Below are 15759 nucleotides of genomic sequence, written 5' to 3' on the forward strand. Positions count from 1 at the left end.
GACGACATTAGCGGCGTCACCTAGGCAAGTGCGTCACGCGAACGTCACGCTGGGATTACTGCACTTGTCGTCACGCTAGGATTACATGTGACGATGGGGTCGCTATGTCACTAGATTACGTGTGGCAGCGTGTCTGGTCTTCATCTTGAAACTAGGTCGAGACCATCATTTCAAGGTTAATCAGCAAGCTTTATTAAAGTATGGCATGGCGATGAGATTCATGGCCTGAAGCGGTATGGCATTAATTCTGATGGCGTGGCAGCATGGCAACTGATTCTTTGGCGTAGTGACTCCGTGGCAAGATGCCTCTCTTCTTGAGGCGGGAGGGCATCTGCTCGGGCTAGAATAGAGAACCCCCCAAAAGAGAGAAACCTGAAAGGCCAACCGGTCTGCTCGCTTCGCGATACAGCGGGCGCTGGGCGGAATGCGACGCTTGTCGCCGACCGGTTGGCTCGGCAGCGCGGCGACTTACGGAACCTATCGACCGGGCGAGGCCGCCGCGATGCGCGGGCGCGGGATGATCGACCAGTCCAGCATAATTCGGCGTTGGCATAGTTCGGCGTTGAACCCCCCCCCAAACTGACTGCGGGCTGCTCGGCACCCAGAACACTTGCAGGCTGCTCGGCACCTAGAACACTTCGAGTAGATTACTGGGGTCTGAATTAGTGGGGAGACTACAGGCTGCTCGACACCTAGAACACTTGCAGGCTGCTCGACGCCTAGAACATTGACAGGCTGCTCGACACCTAGAACACTTTGGGTAGTCTACTGAGGTCTGAATTAGTGATGCAGTGATGCTGAATTAGTTATGTGACTACAGGCTGCTCGACGCCTAGAACACTTGCAGGCTGCTCGGCACCTAGAACACTTTGAGTCGTCTACTGAGGTCTTGCTGAATTAGTTATGTGACTACAGGCTGCTCGACACCTAGAACACTTGCAGGCTGCTCGACACCTAGAACACTTTGAGTCGTCTACTGAGGTCTTGCTGAATTAGTTATGTGACTACGGGCTGCTCGACACCTGGAACACTTGCAGGCTGCTCGACACCTAGAACACTTCGAGTCGTCTATTGAGGTCTGAATTAGTGATGCTGCCTCAGTGTTGAGATTTGGATTGAGCCCCCTCGGTTTTGAGATTTGGATTGAGCCCCCCCCCCCTGACTACGGGCTGCTCGGCACCTGGAACACTTGCAGGCTGCTCAGCACCTAGAACACTTCGAGTAGTCCACTGGGGTCTGAATTAGTGGGGAGACTACGGGCTGCTCGACACCCGGAACACTTGCAGGCTGCTCGGCACCTAGAACATTCACAGGCTGCTCAACACGTACAACACTTTGAGTAGTCTGCTGGGGTCTGAATTAGTGGTGTGACTACAGGCTGCTCGGCACCTAGAACACTTGCAGGCTGCTCGGCACCTAGAACACTTCGAGTAGTCTACCGTGGTCGGAATTAGTGATTTGTTGCGGGCTGTTCAACGCCGAGCACTTGCAGGCTGCTCGACACCTGGAACGCTTAATCAATTAGATCGACACCGATTCGGGGAGTCCACCACCAATGAAATGCGAAGTAACAGCTATTGCGAGGAATGCAGGAATGGATGCCATGTGCTTACCATGTGACGCCTAGGGGAAGAGAGATCTTTGGGCAGACAATATGGCGGCCTGCTCTGGTCGGATGTAGGCCGCGTGGGCTGACGAGGACCAGCGGCACCGCCACGGTGACTTACGACGCCCCCCCGGGCGTGGCCGCAGCGCTACAGCAGGCGCTGGGTGATCAACCAATCCGGCGAGCTTCGGCGCGGTGACTTAGCAAAACCCCCCAAGAACCCGGCCTTGGCCTATTGGAATCGTTACTACCGCTGGCACTTTTTCGCCCCTAGTTACTTCAGTGACTTAGGATTTTATGAGACAACTCCGGGCTTCCGGGCTTTTAGCGACTTACGAAAATCACCGGCCGGCTTGGCCTTGGCGATACGGGACTTACGCGCACGCGGCACTGGGGGTTCCTCTGCCTTTCCGACATGCTGCCACTCCGAACGTTAACTTCCATTATTCGGACTGGCGGTCGTTCACCTTAGAAGCCGCAATGCCGACCTTAGGTTTAGGCGTGGGGGTGGGAGAGGTTGACTGCCGGTTGACTGCCGTTGACGAGATATCTCGTCTTAAAAAAAAAAAAAAAAATTGACGGTGGGACGTGGATCTAACCCTTTTACATCTCCTATATAAATATTGGAGCCACCGAACGTGTACAACCCATTCCACCGACCCACTAAGTGGCGACAGTGCTCTCCAGACTATTGAAATCCGAGCCAAAACTGCAGGGAAAAGCTTGAGGAAGCCATTCTCATACTGTAGGCGAAAACGCTTTTGCGCTGGAGCACAACTGGTGGCGCACAACGGTGGGTGGTTCCAAAAATAGACTGGGTGGAACACACTTTGAAACACGCAGCATAAAGCCCAGAATCGCAAAAGATTCATCAAAGCTCTCAACCGAAACCCCAAGAAACGAGCGAGCCCCATCCAGACTCGCCCAGCGGCCGCCAGCAGACAGGAGCAGCAGCAGCAGCAGCAGAAACGAGCTTGTGACACGCCCGCTGCAGCCAAGAAGAACACACACGGAGGGAGGAGTTTGAAGGAGAGGGGGGTTTCCTGCTGTTATGGAGGAAATTACTGTTCAAAACTATTGTTTAGATGTCTGACGTCTTACTGATGCCAAAAATGAATGGTTAAAGTGACTGTTCTATCGAATTTCACAAAAAGCCGTTTATCTCAGCTTAAATTTTCAGACGCTGAAACCATGCTGTATTCAACTGCTAATGCTTACATAACTACTAACTCTACAAACTAACTCTTTTAGACAGAGAAAGCACACATTCTATTAGTTCTTTTGAGATATTTTGTGTTCACAAAATCCTAACAGAAAAGAATCCTCGGCTCTTGAAAGATGAGCCAGAATCCTCAACAAAAAAAAACTTGGCAGAAGCTAACTACAGTATTGAAAAAACGGCTGGCAGTGAATGTGTTAAATCATAACCTCCTTCTCTGTCTGCAAACATTTTTTGAATATTACCAGGAAGTAGATTGTTCCTCGCTTTGAACATAATTAGTGCAGTTTTCGAATCAATCAAATCCATCAGTTTCAATGCATTTGACTTTATAAATAGTGCGTTAGTGTGTTCCAAATAACCTACCTTATGAACAGTCCTTATTGCTTTTTTTTGCAGTGTGCATAATGTCTGAAGGGTACTTTTATAGGTATTCCCACAGACTTCCGCACAATAATTCAGGATGGGTAAAATAAGCGAGCAGTACAGCATGTACAGTGATTTCAGGTTCAGAATGTTTTTAGTTTTACCTAGGACACCAATATTTCTTGACAGTTTAGAGCATACAAACTTAACGTGGGGTTTCCAACATAAATTGTGGTCCAAGATTATCCCCCAAAAAATGTTCTCAAAAACTCTTTCTAGATCAACATTATCGATCTTTACTACGACTGGGGTGTTCAAGTGGACCCTTCTTTTACCGAACAACATAAACTTGGTTTTCTTTAAATTTAGCGATAATTTGTTCAGGTCGAACCACCGCTTTAACTTTCCCATTTCTGATGAGACAACCTCCAATAACTGATGCAGATTCTCTCCAGAGCAAAAAATATTGGTGTCGTCTGCAAAAACAACAAATTTCAGAATATTTTATATTCTACATATGTCATTAATATACAATATGAACAATTTTGGACCTAAAATGGAACCTTGTGTCACCCCACATGTCATTTCTAAGCAAGTAGTTTTGAAATCACCTAACTGTACAAATTGCTGTCTGCTCTCAATGTAGCTTTTCAGCCAGTTGAGGCCCACTCCTCTAATACCATACCTCTCCATTGTCTTTAACAAGATGTCATGATCGATTGTATCAAACGCTTTTTTTAAGTCTATACTCCTAATGCATACTTCCTTTTATCAATGAAGTTGGTTAATTCTTCAACCAACTCCATCAAGGCCATAGAGGTTGATCGGTTTGTTCTAAAACCATACTGACTATCAATAAGCAACTGATGTTTATCAATGAAATTGTCCATCCGCTCAACAAAACGTTTTTCCAGTATTTTTGAAAACTGCGAGAGTAAGGAGACTGGCCTGTAGTTGGTGAATAGATGTTTATCACCAGCCTTGTAAATCGGGATCACTTTAGCTGTTTTCATCTTTTTAGGAAAAGAGCCTGTTTTGAAAGAGAGATTGAAAATGTACCTCAATGGGTCAGCTATTGCAATGATTACTTTTTTTATTAATTTATTAATTCATTTAATTCATTAATTAATGTTACTTGTGGATGGAATTATAGTGACGTGAATTGCTGTTGACGTGTGACCTGTGACAGTGATGACAGCTGGAGTGAATGGGGAGTGGTTAATGTAAATAAGTAGCTATTGTTCACTCCCCCATTACCTGGCTGGCCCAGAGGTGAAAAGTGGTCAATCTTTGAGGCTGTGTTTCTCTGAAACTTGATTTGAGGTGTACCAACATTCAAATGAGCATATCTTCTTCAATAATTTTCAGATTTCGATGTGTGACACAGCATTTGAAAGCTTACAGCATGCAGTTTCATAATCTGTAAAAAACTGAAAAATGACCTCGGACCACTTTGTACTCAAATTACCAGAGTGTGACACATTTGTTTTACAGTGATATGTGCATGCAGAGATAACTCTCTGGCACCAGAATCAACATCAACATGGGCATGCTATGTTAGCTGACTGGCAGTGTTCTGGTTTGGTTGGACCTGGGTGTGGAAGATTTGTTTAACATTAGCACAACGAATCATACGAATCAATGAGTTAACATCAGCCAGCATGCAAGGGATAGGCTAATGTTAAAGCTATAAAACAGCTAAATATCTGTAACATTGATCCCTGATAGGCTACTTCACGGTCTGGTATGTATGGAATGCAAGCTGTTTTCCTGTTTAAATGTACGATTTTAATGCCAATAAAGAAAATAAACAGTCACATTGCATTTCAATCATGAGAGACCAGAGGGTAAGGTTAATCAGCAAGCTTTATTAAAGTATGGCATGGCGATGAGATTCATGGCCTGAAGCGGTATGGCCTTAATTCTGATGGCGTGGCAGCATGGCAACTGATTCTTTGGCGTAGTGACTCCTTGGCAAGATGCCTCTCTTCTTGAGGCGGGAGGGCATCTGCTCGGGCTAGAATAGAGAACCCCCCCCCCGTAGGGGATTCTTCAGGAGTCAATACATTGGTGGTGGACTGGGGAGGTGGGTGGGGTGAAACGCGGCTTCCAGAGAGGGAATTAGATCAGCTTAGTGCAGCGGCTAGAGGACAGGGAACAAGGACGGTGGTGTGCCCGGCGTGGCTATAAATACTGCCGCGTCATAGCCTCGGTACTGACGACATTAACGCCGTCACCTAGGCAAGTGTGTCACGCGGACGTCACGCTGGGATTACTGCACTGACGACATTAGCGGCGTCACCTAGGCAAGTGCGTCACGCGAACGTCACGCTGGGATTACTGCACTTGTCGTCACGCTAGGATTACATGTGACGATGGGGTCGCTATGTCACTAGATTACGTGTGGCAGCGTGTCTGGTCTTCATCTTGAAACTAGGTCGAGACCATCATTTCAAGGTTAATCAGCAAGCTTTATTAAAGTATGGCATGGCGATGAGATTCATGGCCTGAAGCGGTATGGCATTAATTCTGATGGCGTGGCAGCATGGCAACTGATTCTTTGGCGTAGTGACTCCGTGGCAAGATGCCTCTCTTCTTGAGGCGGGAGGGCATCTGCTCGGGCTAGAATAGAGAACCCCCCAAAAGAGAGAAACCTGAAAGGCCAACCGGTCTGCTCGCTTCGCGATACAGCGGGCGCTGGGCGGAATGCGACGCTTGTCGCCGACCGGTTGGCTCGGCAGCGCGGCGACTTACGGAACCTATCGACCGGGCGAGGCCGCCGCGATGCGCGGGCGCGGGATGATCGACCAGTCCAGCATAATTCGGCGTTGGCATAGTTCGGCGTTGAACCCCCCCCCAAACTGACTGCGGGCTGCTCGGCACCCAGAACACTTGCAGGCTGCTCGGCACCTAGAACACTTCGAGTAGATTACTGGGGTCTGAATTAGTGGGGAGACTACAGGCTGCTCGACACCTAGAACACTTGCAGGCTGCTCGACGCCTAGAACATTGACAGGCTGCTCGACACCTAGAACACTTTGGGTAGTCTACTGAGGTCTGAATTAGTGATGCAGTGATGCTGAATTAGTTATGTGACTACAGGCTGCTCGACGCCTAGAACACTTGCAGGCTGCTCGGCACCTAGAACACTTTGAGTCGTCTACTGAGGTCTTGCTGAATTAGTTATGTGACTACAGGCTGCTCGACACCTAGAACACTTGCAGGCTGCTCGACACCTAGAACACTTTGAGTCGTCTACTGAGGTCTTGCTGAATTAGTTATGTGACTACGGGCTGCTCGACACCTGGAACACTTGCAGGCTGCTCGACACCTAGAACACTTCGAGTCGTCTATTGAGGTCTGAATTAGTGATGCTGCCTCAGTGTTGAGATTTGGATTGAGCCCCCTCGGTTTTGAGATTTGGATTGAGCCCCCCCCCCCTGACTACGGGCTGCTCGGCACCTGGAACACTTGCAGGCTGCTCAGCACCTAGAACACTTCGAGTAGTCCACTGGGGTCTGAATTAGTGGGGAGACTACGGGCTGCTCGACACCCGGAACACTTGCAGGCTGCTCGGCACCTAGAACATTCACAGGCTGCTCAACACGTACAACACTTTGAGTAGTCTGCTGGGGTCTGAATTAGTGGTGTGACTACAGGCTGCTCGGCACCTAGAACACTTGCAGGCTGCTCGGCACCTAGAACACTTCGAGTAGTCTACCGTGGTCGGAATTAGTGATTTGTTGCGGGCTGTTCAACGCCGAGCACTTGCAGGCTGCTCGACACCTGGAACGCTTAATCAATTAGATCGACACCGATTCGGGGAGTCCACCACCAATGAAATGCGAAGTAACAGCTATTGCGAGGAATGCAGGAATGGATGCCATGTGCTTACCATGTGACGCCTAGGGGAAGAGAGATCTTTGGGCAGACAATATGGCGGCCTGCTCTGGTCGGATGTAGGCCGCGTGGGCTGACGAGGACCAGCGGCACCGCCACGGTGACTTACGACGCCCCCCGGGCGTGGCCGCAGCGCTACAGCAGGCGCTGGGTGATCAACCAATCCGGCGAGCTTCGGCGCGGTGACTTAGCAAAACCCCCCAAGAACCCGGCCTTGGCCTATTGGAATCGTTACTACCGCTGGCACTTTTTCGCCCCTAGTTACTTCAGTGACTTAGGATTTTATGAGACAACTCCGGGCTTCCGGGCTTTTAGCGACTTACGAAAATCACCGGCCGGCTTGGCCTTGGCGATACGGGACTTACGCGCACGCGGCACTGGGGGTTCCTCTGCCTTTCCGACATGCTGCCACTCCGAACGTTAACTTCCATTATTCGGACTGGCGGTCGTTCACCTTAGAAGCCGCAATGCCGACCTTAGGTTTAGGCGTGGGGGTGGGAGAGGTTAGGTTTTGGGTTAGGGTCTGGGGGAGGTTAGGTTTAGGCATGGGGGGAGGTTAGGTTTGGCGTGGGGGCTGGGAGAGGTTAGTGAAAAACGGGGAATATAGACCCCCTTTCTGAGTGCCGATATTTCGGAGTGGCAGCACGTCGGAGTGGCAGCATGTAACCGCGGCACTGGAAGGGGAACGCTTGTTCGACCGGCTTACTGCGGAGTGTTACCACTGCCGCACCTGGCTTAATTCTGAGCATTACTACTGCTGCGTGACTCTGGAAGAGGAACGCATGTTCGACCGGCTTACTGCGCAGCCTTACTACTGTTGCACCTGACTTACTTCGGAGCATAACTACTGCTGGCGCTATAGCTTTAGCACCCCCTGGCGCTATAATATAATATATAATATAATGATGCATTTAGGATTTTGCTCAGGATAGTATATAATATAATGGTGCCTTTAGGATTTTACTCCGGCATCCGAGATGGACAAGTGCTAGCCATGTGTTTGTGAGCAGTAATGTGCTCGCTTTCCGTGCTGTTCTGAGACGGTTTATTTACAGTTTTATGCGTCGACTAGCCAGTCGGAGAATGGAGTTATTATGGCACTAGTGGGTGCCTGCACGAAGTGAGCAAAATTTATGATGCACTTCTGGAAGCACTGCAATAGCTGCTTGTATGTGTTTTAAATCTATTTGTTGTGTGGTTTTATTTTATTTTAATTCTTTCTTATTGTGCTGTCTGTGTTTGTGTACGTATTTTATATGGACCCGAGTCTGGAATAAAGTTTATGTATATGACTTTAGCGCCCCCTTGCGCTATAACTTCGGGGAGAGCGCTGGAAGGGAACAGTTGTTCCGCGCTCCGCCGACTTACTCCGGGGCATTGCTACTGCTGGACGGTGACTTTAGACTCGCCCCTGCGCAACGAGCGACTTGCGGCGGCTTACTGCTGGCACTATAATTTCGGGGAGACCACACTTGTTCCGCCGACTTACTTCGGAGCATTGCTACTGCTGCCCTATGACTTTAGACTCGCCCCTGCGCAACGAGCGACTTACGGCGGCTTACTGCTGGCGCTATAATTTCGGGGAGACCAGCACCATTGAAATGCGCTGAAAGGGTGCTACTGCACGGGTTTGCCTTTGCCATGCTGCTTAAGGCGGTTGCGTTTTTGGAACGTCCGTTTGAAGACGATGGATTTGGTTCTGGCTTCGTCACCGGCCATGACTCCGCATTCAGCTTAATCAGAGACGTGACTTGATTTCGGCCTAGACAGTGGCACTGGATTTGATTTCCGGTTTCGTCGACAGCGAGACTAAGCATTCAGCTTGTAGTCAGAGACAATGAATTTAGTTTCTAGCCCCCTCAGCCGTGTTGTGTTGCAAGGACCAGAACTGAATGAGTGGGCAGAGCTAAATGTGAATGCACCATGTGACTAGGTCTGCCTTGAGCTGGATATTACGGGCCAATAATTTGTGGGGATAATCCCATGTAGGCCTTCTAAAGTGCTGCTTGTGACCAGTCCTGCTTACGCGACGGAATGAATCAATGACGCTTAGGCTATTTAACACTTGAACTCTGGAAATATTGGCCAGCAGGATAGCACGTTCAGATATTAGCAATTGTAGGCATGCATGAACTAACGCCCCAACGCCCCTTCCGGCATAGCGCATTATGGACGCTAGAAGCTCGATTCGCTAAATGAATGGGATTAATGCCGGAATGCGATTAATGACTTTTCCGAGGCAACCCGGTGCTGAAGCTATGGCATTGACATGTGATTGATACGGAGATAGAGGGACGCAGGAGGTCTCTCGGCCTGATTGATATGACTGACAATCCGCAAGCGGCATGATACCAAGAAGCATTATTATTATGAGTGATGCAAGGATGCGGTGACGCACGGTGATGACGGCCCGGCGATGCCTGGAGAAGCCTGGACACCAATAGTCGCTGAACGGATATTTTTAACTTGCAGCATTATTACCGTGGAATGAGAGTGGCCTATATGTGGAGCCATATACCGATGATGGGCATCGCCCGCCGCACGGTTAAATGTCCAAATCATATATATATGTATATTATATGTATATATATGTATATTCAGTGAGCAGTACGGCTTCTGTTAATTTGACTGGGTGGCTGGAGCATCGACTCGGAGAAAGGGAAACGTTTTTTTTATTTTTTGTTTTTTTTGGGATTAAAACGGAATCCGGCTGTCGTTAGACGTTGATTAACTGAACGCTATTGCTAACTGATGCTTTGAACGTCCATTTGCAATGATTCTGGCTGGCTATTAACTATTGTAAATTGTGCAATAAATGCAATGAATGCAATTTGAGCACGATGTGTGAATACGTTTAATGTTAATTGTTTAGGCCTAATTATTTAACACATTAGAGATGTGTGTAGTTCTCCATGGATTTAGCCTCTTCATTTTGCTCTCGAATGCACCAGGTTATTTAATTTCACGTTATTGGATGAAGAGACATTTAGTGTAGCTCCGCCGTCTTTCTTTAGCTGTAGGCGAGGATATGACGACCAGTTCACGGAGATTGTCAAGAGATCATTCATTCACTATGATAAATGCATTGCTACTTATGCCCAGCTCGTTTCCTTCGCGCCCGATGTGCGGACCGCAGGGAATGGTTAGATGATTGTTTTGAAGCACGCCGAAATGATTTGAAATTAAGATTTGGTTGCTAAAATTATATGGCACTGTTATGTATTAAAGAGGTGATTACATTACCGTTGCGCTCGACTGCTGTCCGGGACGCGCTCCGCGGGCGTTCCCTGCGCTCGGGGCTGACGATGCTGCGAGCCGTCCCGGCTGGATAGCATTTAATCGTGGGAGCCGAATTCCCCGACCACGTCGTGGAACTGCGTCTGCCTCGAGCGTGGACGTGCTGAGAACGATGATGGAGCAGGACCTGCGCTTACGATGGCTTGATTAGCAGGATCAGAACAGCGGACGCTTGGAGACTGGATGGCTTGATGGCCCGAACAGAACGGGGCCGCGGATGGATGAGACTTGAAAATGAGGATTGCGTGGCTGCGGCCAGCTCCGGGCCCGGAACGCGCTCTCCCCCCGACTGCGAGTTATTGCCGTCCTCGCGCGGGCCCTGCTGCGCGCTCTCGTTGACGAGATCCGCCGTTCGAGATGCACTCGGTGCCGCCGGAGCCTGCTGCCTGAGGGGACTGCCCCCTAGTCCGACACCTCAGGAGACCGACACCTCATGGTTTTGGGTTAGGGTCTGGGGGAGGTTAGGTTTAGGCGTGGGGGTGGGAGAGGTTAGGTTTTGGGTTAGGGTCTGGGGGTGGTTAGGTTTAGGGTTAGTGAAAAACGGGGAATATAGAACCCGGGGAACATAGACATGATCCCCTGTCCAATGCTTCTTTTTTCGGACTCGTGAGGTGTCGGACTCGTGAGGTATCGGACTAGTGCCATGGCACCCTGCCTGATGCCGTCTGCCCCCCGTCTGATGAGTGCACGGGGCTGGCGGCTGGGAAGTCTGCTGCGTCCCGTACCCGGGCTGGGATGTTTCGTTGTGCGTCTCCTCGTCGGCGCTGGATGTCTCGACCTCGAATTGGTACTGCGCCTCGAGGTCCACGTCTTCGAAGCTCGTCGTGCTGAGAGAGCGAACGGGGGTGAGTGGTACCGCGAACGCGAATGGCTTGATGGCAGAATCGGAAGGGATGAGGCAGCTTGAGAATGGCGAAACACGACTTTCAGAGAAGTGAAACGCGGCTTCCAGAGAGGGAATTAGATCAGCTTAGTGCAGCGGCTAGAGGACAGGGAACAAGGACGGTGGTGTGCCCGGCGTGGCTATAAATACTGCCGCGTCATAGCCTCGGTGCTGACGACATTAACACCGTCACCTAGGCAAGTGCGTCATGCGGACGTCACGCTGGGATTACTGCACTGACGACATTAGCGGCGTCACCTAGGCAAGTGCGTCACGCGAACGTCACGCTGGGATTACTGCACTTGTCGTCACGCTAGGATTACATGTGACGATGGGGTCGCTATGTCACTAGATTACGTGTGGCGTGTGGCAGCGTGTCTGGTCTTCATCTTGAAACTAGGTCGAGACCATCATGAGTTATTGTCTTATTACACACACTTCATGTTACAGGTCTGTTAATATGTAATTACATATGAACTACTTTTGAATTTGTCTGGTAATATCTAAATACATATGAAGTATGAACTAGACTCACTTCATGTTACAGGTCTGTTACTATGTAATTACAACTGAACTACTGTTGAACTTATCTGGTACTATGTAAATACATATGAAGTATAAAGATAGATAGATTGATATGAGTACTTTATTCATCCCCGTAGGGAAATTCTGGCGTTACAGCAGCAGTAGCATCAATGACAGCAACAACTAATTAAACAATAAAAAGTTACACAAATTCCCGTAGGTAAGGTGCAGAGTGAAAACTGCAGTATCAACATATTGCAAGAAAGAAGCAAGAAACAATACAATACGTAAAATATGCAATATACAATATATACAAAATATAAATATATATATATATATATATAATAGACTCACTTCATGTTACAGGTCTGTTACTATGTAATTACATATGAACTACTGTTGAACTTGGCTGGTAATATGTAAATACATATGAAGTACTGTACACAATAGACCCACTCCATTTTACAGGTCTGGTAGCATGTAACTATGAACTACAGTTGAACAGACATATTCCATTTTACAGGTCCGTTACAATGTAACTACATATGCAGCATTAGCAACCATAGTTATTATTCATGAATGAAATGTGTTTCTACTGAAAGAAGTTCCTGTCGTTCTACTACATTATGCCTATTATATTCCCTCATCATGATGCTTTTGATGACATCTTACCCATCATGTTCTTTTTTGTATTCTTTTCTGGCTTCAGTAAGATTATGTAACATTTTGGAATAAAAATACAGATTAGCAGTGCATAACTGGAGGCCAGAATAGCAAATATCTCCACAGCAACACTGAACTTCCCTGGAGAGCTGACATACGCAGGGATAAAGGTAATCCAGACAGCACAGAATATCAGCATGCTGAAGGTGATAAATTTGGCTTCATTGAAATTATCAGGCAATTTCCGAGCCAAAAAAGCTAGAAAGAAACATAACATAGCCAGGACTCCTATATACCCCAACACAGCCCAGAAGCCTACAGCTGAGCCTAATGCACATTCTAAGATGATTTTGTCTTTAAAGTGTTTAAAATTCTTGAAAGGAAAAGGAGGTGAGATAGTTAGCCAAAGTATGCAAATCAGGGCCTGTATGAGAGTGAAAGCCAGGACACTGAGTCTCTGCTGAGCAGGGCCGAACCATTTCATGATATTACTACCTGGAAGTGTAGCCCTGAAGGCCAGTAACACCACTATAGTTTTCCCCAGAACACAAGACATGCAGAGGACAAAGGTGATCCCAAATGCGGTGTGTCGCAGCATGCAAGACCACTCAGAGGGCCGGCCGATAAATGTCAGAGAACACAGGAAACACAGAGCCAGGGAGAAGAGCAGCAGGAAGCTCAGCTCAGAGTTGTTGGCCTTGACTATGGGGCTGTTCCTGTATCTGAAGAAAATCAAAGCCATGATAGCAGTCATGCAAGTTCCTAACAGGGACGCGGCCGCAAGCAGTGCCCCCATAATCTCTTCATATGATAGAAACTCGGTGTGCTTCTTTTCACAGTCATCTCTTTTCTCGTTTGACCAGAATTCAGGATGGCATCGCACGCAGGTGATGGAATCTACAAGTTAAAATCAAAACAGATATTACATTTCCTGAGTAGCTCCCTTATTTTCCCACAGTGGTGGCAGCAGGCTAGGCCGGGGTCAGAAGATGCCAAAGTCAGGACACTCACTCAGTCAGTCAATCACTCAGGCATTTAGGTTGCTTTCACATGTAAGCTGGTGGAGAGGTTGCGGGAGGGTGAAGTTGCAACATTCATTTTTCATTTGGTCCGGTTTGTTTTCACACATGCAATTTTCCAAGCACACCAAACTTTCTGAACGATGTCACGTGGTCAAAACGGTCACTCGTCTATTGGACAGAATATATAGGGGAAATCTCTCCTCTTCTGCCGCCTTGCCTGCTGAGGGCTGACTGAACAACACAAGTGAATCCGCGAAACACAACCCATAGAGAAACACCACCTTTATGCGATCTTGGGATTTCTGGTTTTACTTTGGTGTTACTATCAAATAAATATTTTACAAGAATGCACCCAATATGAGCAGCATATGAGGCAGCAAGCTGTTGGGTCCACCATCATTCTGCAGATGAGACGAGCGAGGCAGCGTGGTGCGCACCGACCCATGTGCGCAGTACAGTGTTTGTTTTGCTTACTTCTACCGCCTTCTACTCATGATGCACTGCCTTTCCTATATTTGCAGGGCAGGGCTAGGGAATAGGGGCCGAAGTGAGGCGTGATTTCTATTCGCACATAGGATAAGCAATAACCACGCCCTGTGGCGCCGGGATTGGCCAGGAGCATTGAAGCTTGGGACTAAAGCACCTGGGGTTTTTCATCTTTTAAAATAAAGATGTTTAAAAAACTATTGCTTGTTACATTTTCAGTGCTGTACCTTTTCTCTGGGTAAGAATTGAGCTTGAAATTAACGATATGATACATTATATTATATGAGCTATGAACGTGAACACAACACCATTTATATTATTGCATGTTTTTGTAGATTGTGTACATTGTGTAGATTACAATGATTATGCTCATTATTATTATTACTATGCTAAGGAAGGTAGGTGACCATAATTCATTTCAATGTCCGCTCTCGAAATCGCTGTCTGTTCTCAAGAGCTATTCAGTTGGTTCATGAAATCGCTGGGCTGCGTGCCCTCCAGTGTTGCTCCTCGCCAATCCCGGCGCCACAGGGTGTGGTTATTGCTTATCCTATGTGCGAATAGAAATCACGCCGAAGTGAGGGATAGGTAGGTCCTCCAATTGGGGTTTGATGGGTGAGTCGGGGGAGTGGCTGGTGGGAGGGGGCATGATCAGGAAAGGGGGTGGGACTAGGGAAGAGGGGCCATAGCTAGAGATAGGAAAGTCATAGAGTTGGGATTGGAGGGGTGGGGAGGGGAGGGAGAGTGGCTAAGGCAATATGGGTGGTGGGGCTGTGGCAAGGAAGGGGTAGGACCATTTGAAAATTATTAGCTGTGATGTTGAGGTACCCCCAAAATATTCCCTAAAGGGCCATAAGGGTGGGCTTCAAGGTATTTGCACTTGTTATTTTCTTCTAGGCAGATAGATGGTTCAGTAACATTACATGACCACCAGGTAGCTATGCATAGAAAGGAGCTATGACCATTCCCATGGCAGCTACATTGTGTCACAGTCCTGCTTGTGTATGATTGTACTTTTGTGGCTGTCCACCAGGAGGAGGCCTAGCTGAGGAAGATATGTAATAATGCGGATGTCCTTATATAGGCTTCTGTAGCAGTGTTATAACCTTCCCTTTTCATGTTTCATACAGAAGACAGATGTGACCGTCTGTGACAAGTGTGTTGTTTAGTTTGTTATAATGTAACGTTACATGTTTGCAGGCATCTTGCATTGTTGTGTGTTAAATGTATGTATGTATGTATGTATGTATGTAATGAACAGCATGATGCTCATAACCGCCAAGCGCTACCAACACACCAGACAGAGCTGTCTGGAGAAGCCAAACAGCAAGACTAGGCAAGACTGCTAACAGGTGAGCTCTGTTTGATGAAGACAGCCATTTATATGTCATGGTTCTAGTGTTTTGCTATAAATTACTGGACGAGCTCTGATGAATGTTACTGTTAATGCTAGAAGCACTGGCCGTGACAATTGCACATTATTTTGTGAATATTGATTTAATTATTATGAGGAAAAAACTCTTCCCTGGGGGCAGAGGACAGCCGCAACGAAATTATCCCGTTGGCTTGGGCCTTGATGAGTTGTAACTTTAAGCTATGTAGTTTGCTACCAACCTATGTGAATTAACATCGACACTACATGAGCTATCAAACTAGTTTCACAGCCATCAAGTGAGATATCGGTAGCTATTAACTGAGAGAGGAAGCACTTTTTTTGAGTCGCTGTTGAGTGATTTATTATGGTCCGTACGTACATCTGTATGTACGTCCGTCTGATGTTCTGAGGAACGCC

At 47.7% G+C, this 15759-nt stretch overlaps 1 protein-coding gene across 1 annotated transcript in view; it reads right to left on the reverse strand.

Moving 5' to 3' along the window:
• Positions 1-12442: 12442 nt before the first annotated feature.
• LOC310795209 (extracellular calcium-sensing receptor-like) overlaps positions 12443-15759 on the reverse strand; it is a gene marked incomplete at both ends in the record, with an annotated part of 46654 nt that continues 43337 nt past the window's right edge. Inside the window, one exon of the mRNA XM_083657274.1 lies at positions 12443-13356. Within this exon, the coding sequence (XP_083513400.1) occupies positions 12443-13356 (914 nt within the window). The remainder of the gene's footprint in view (positions 13357-15759) is intronic.

The sequence above is a fragment of the Poromitra crassiceps genome (assembly GCF_964638095.1).
Source record: "Poromitra crassiceps genome assembly, chromosome: 21".
In the NCBI taxonomy this organism is placed as follows: Eukaryota; Metazoa; Chordata; class Actinopteri; order Beryciformes; family Melamphaidae; genus Poromitra; species Poromitra crassiceps.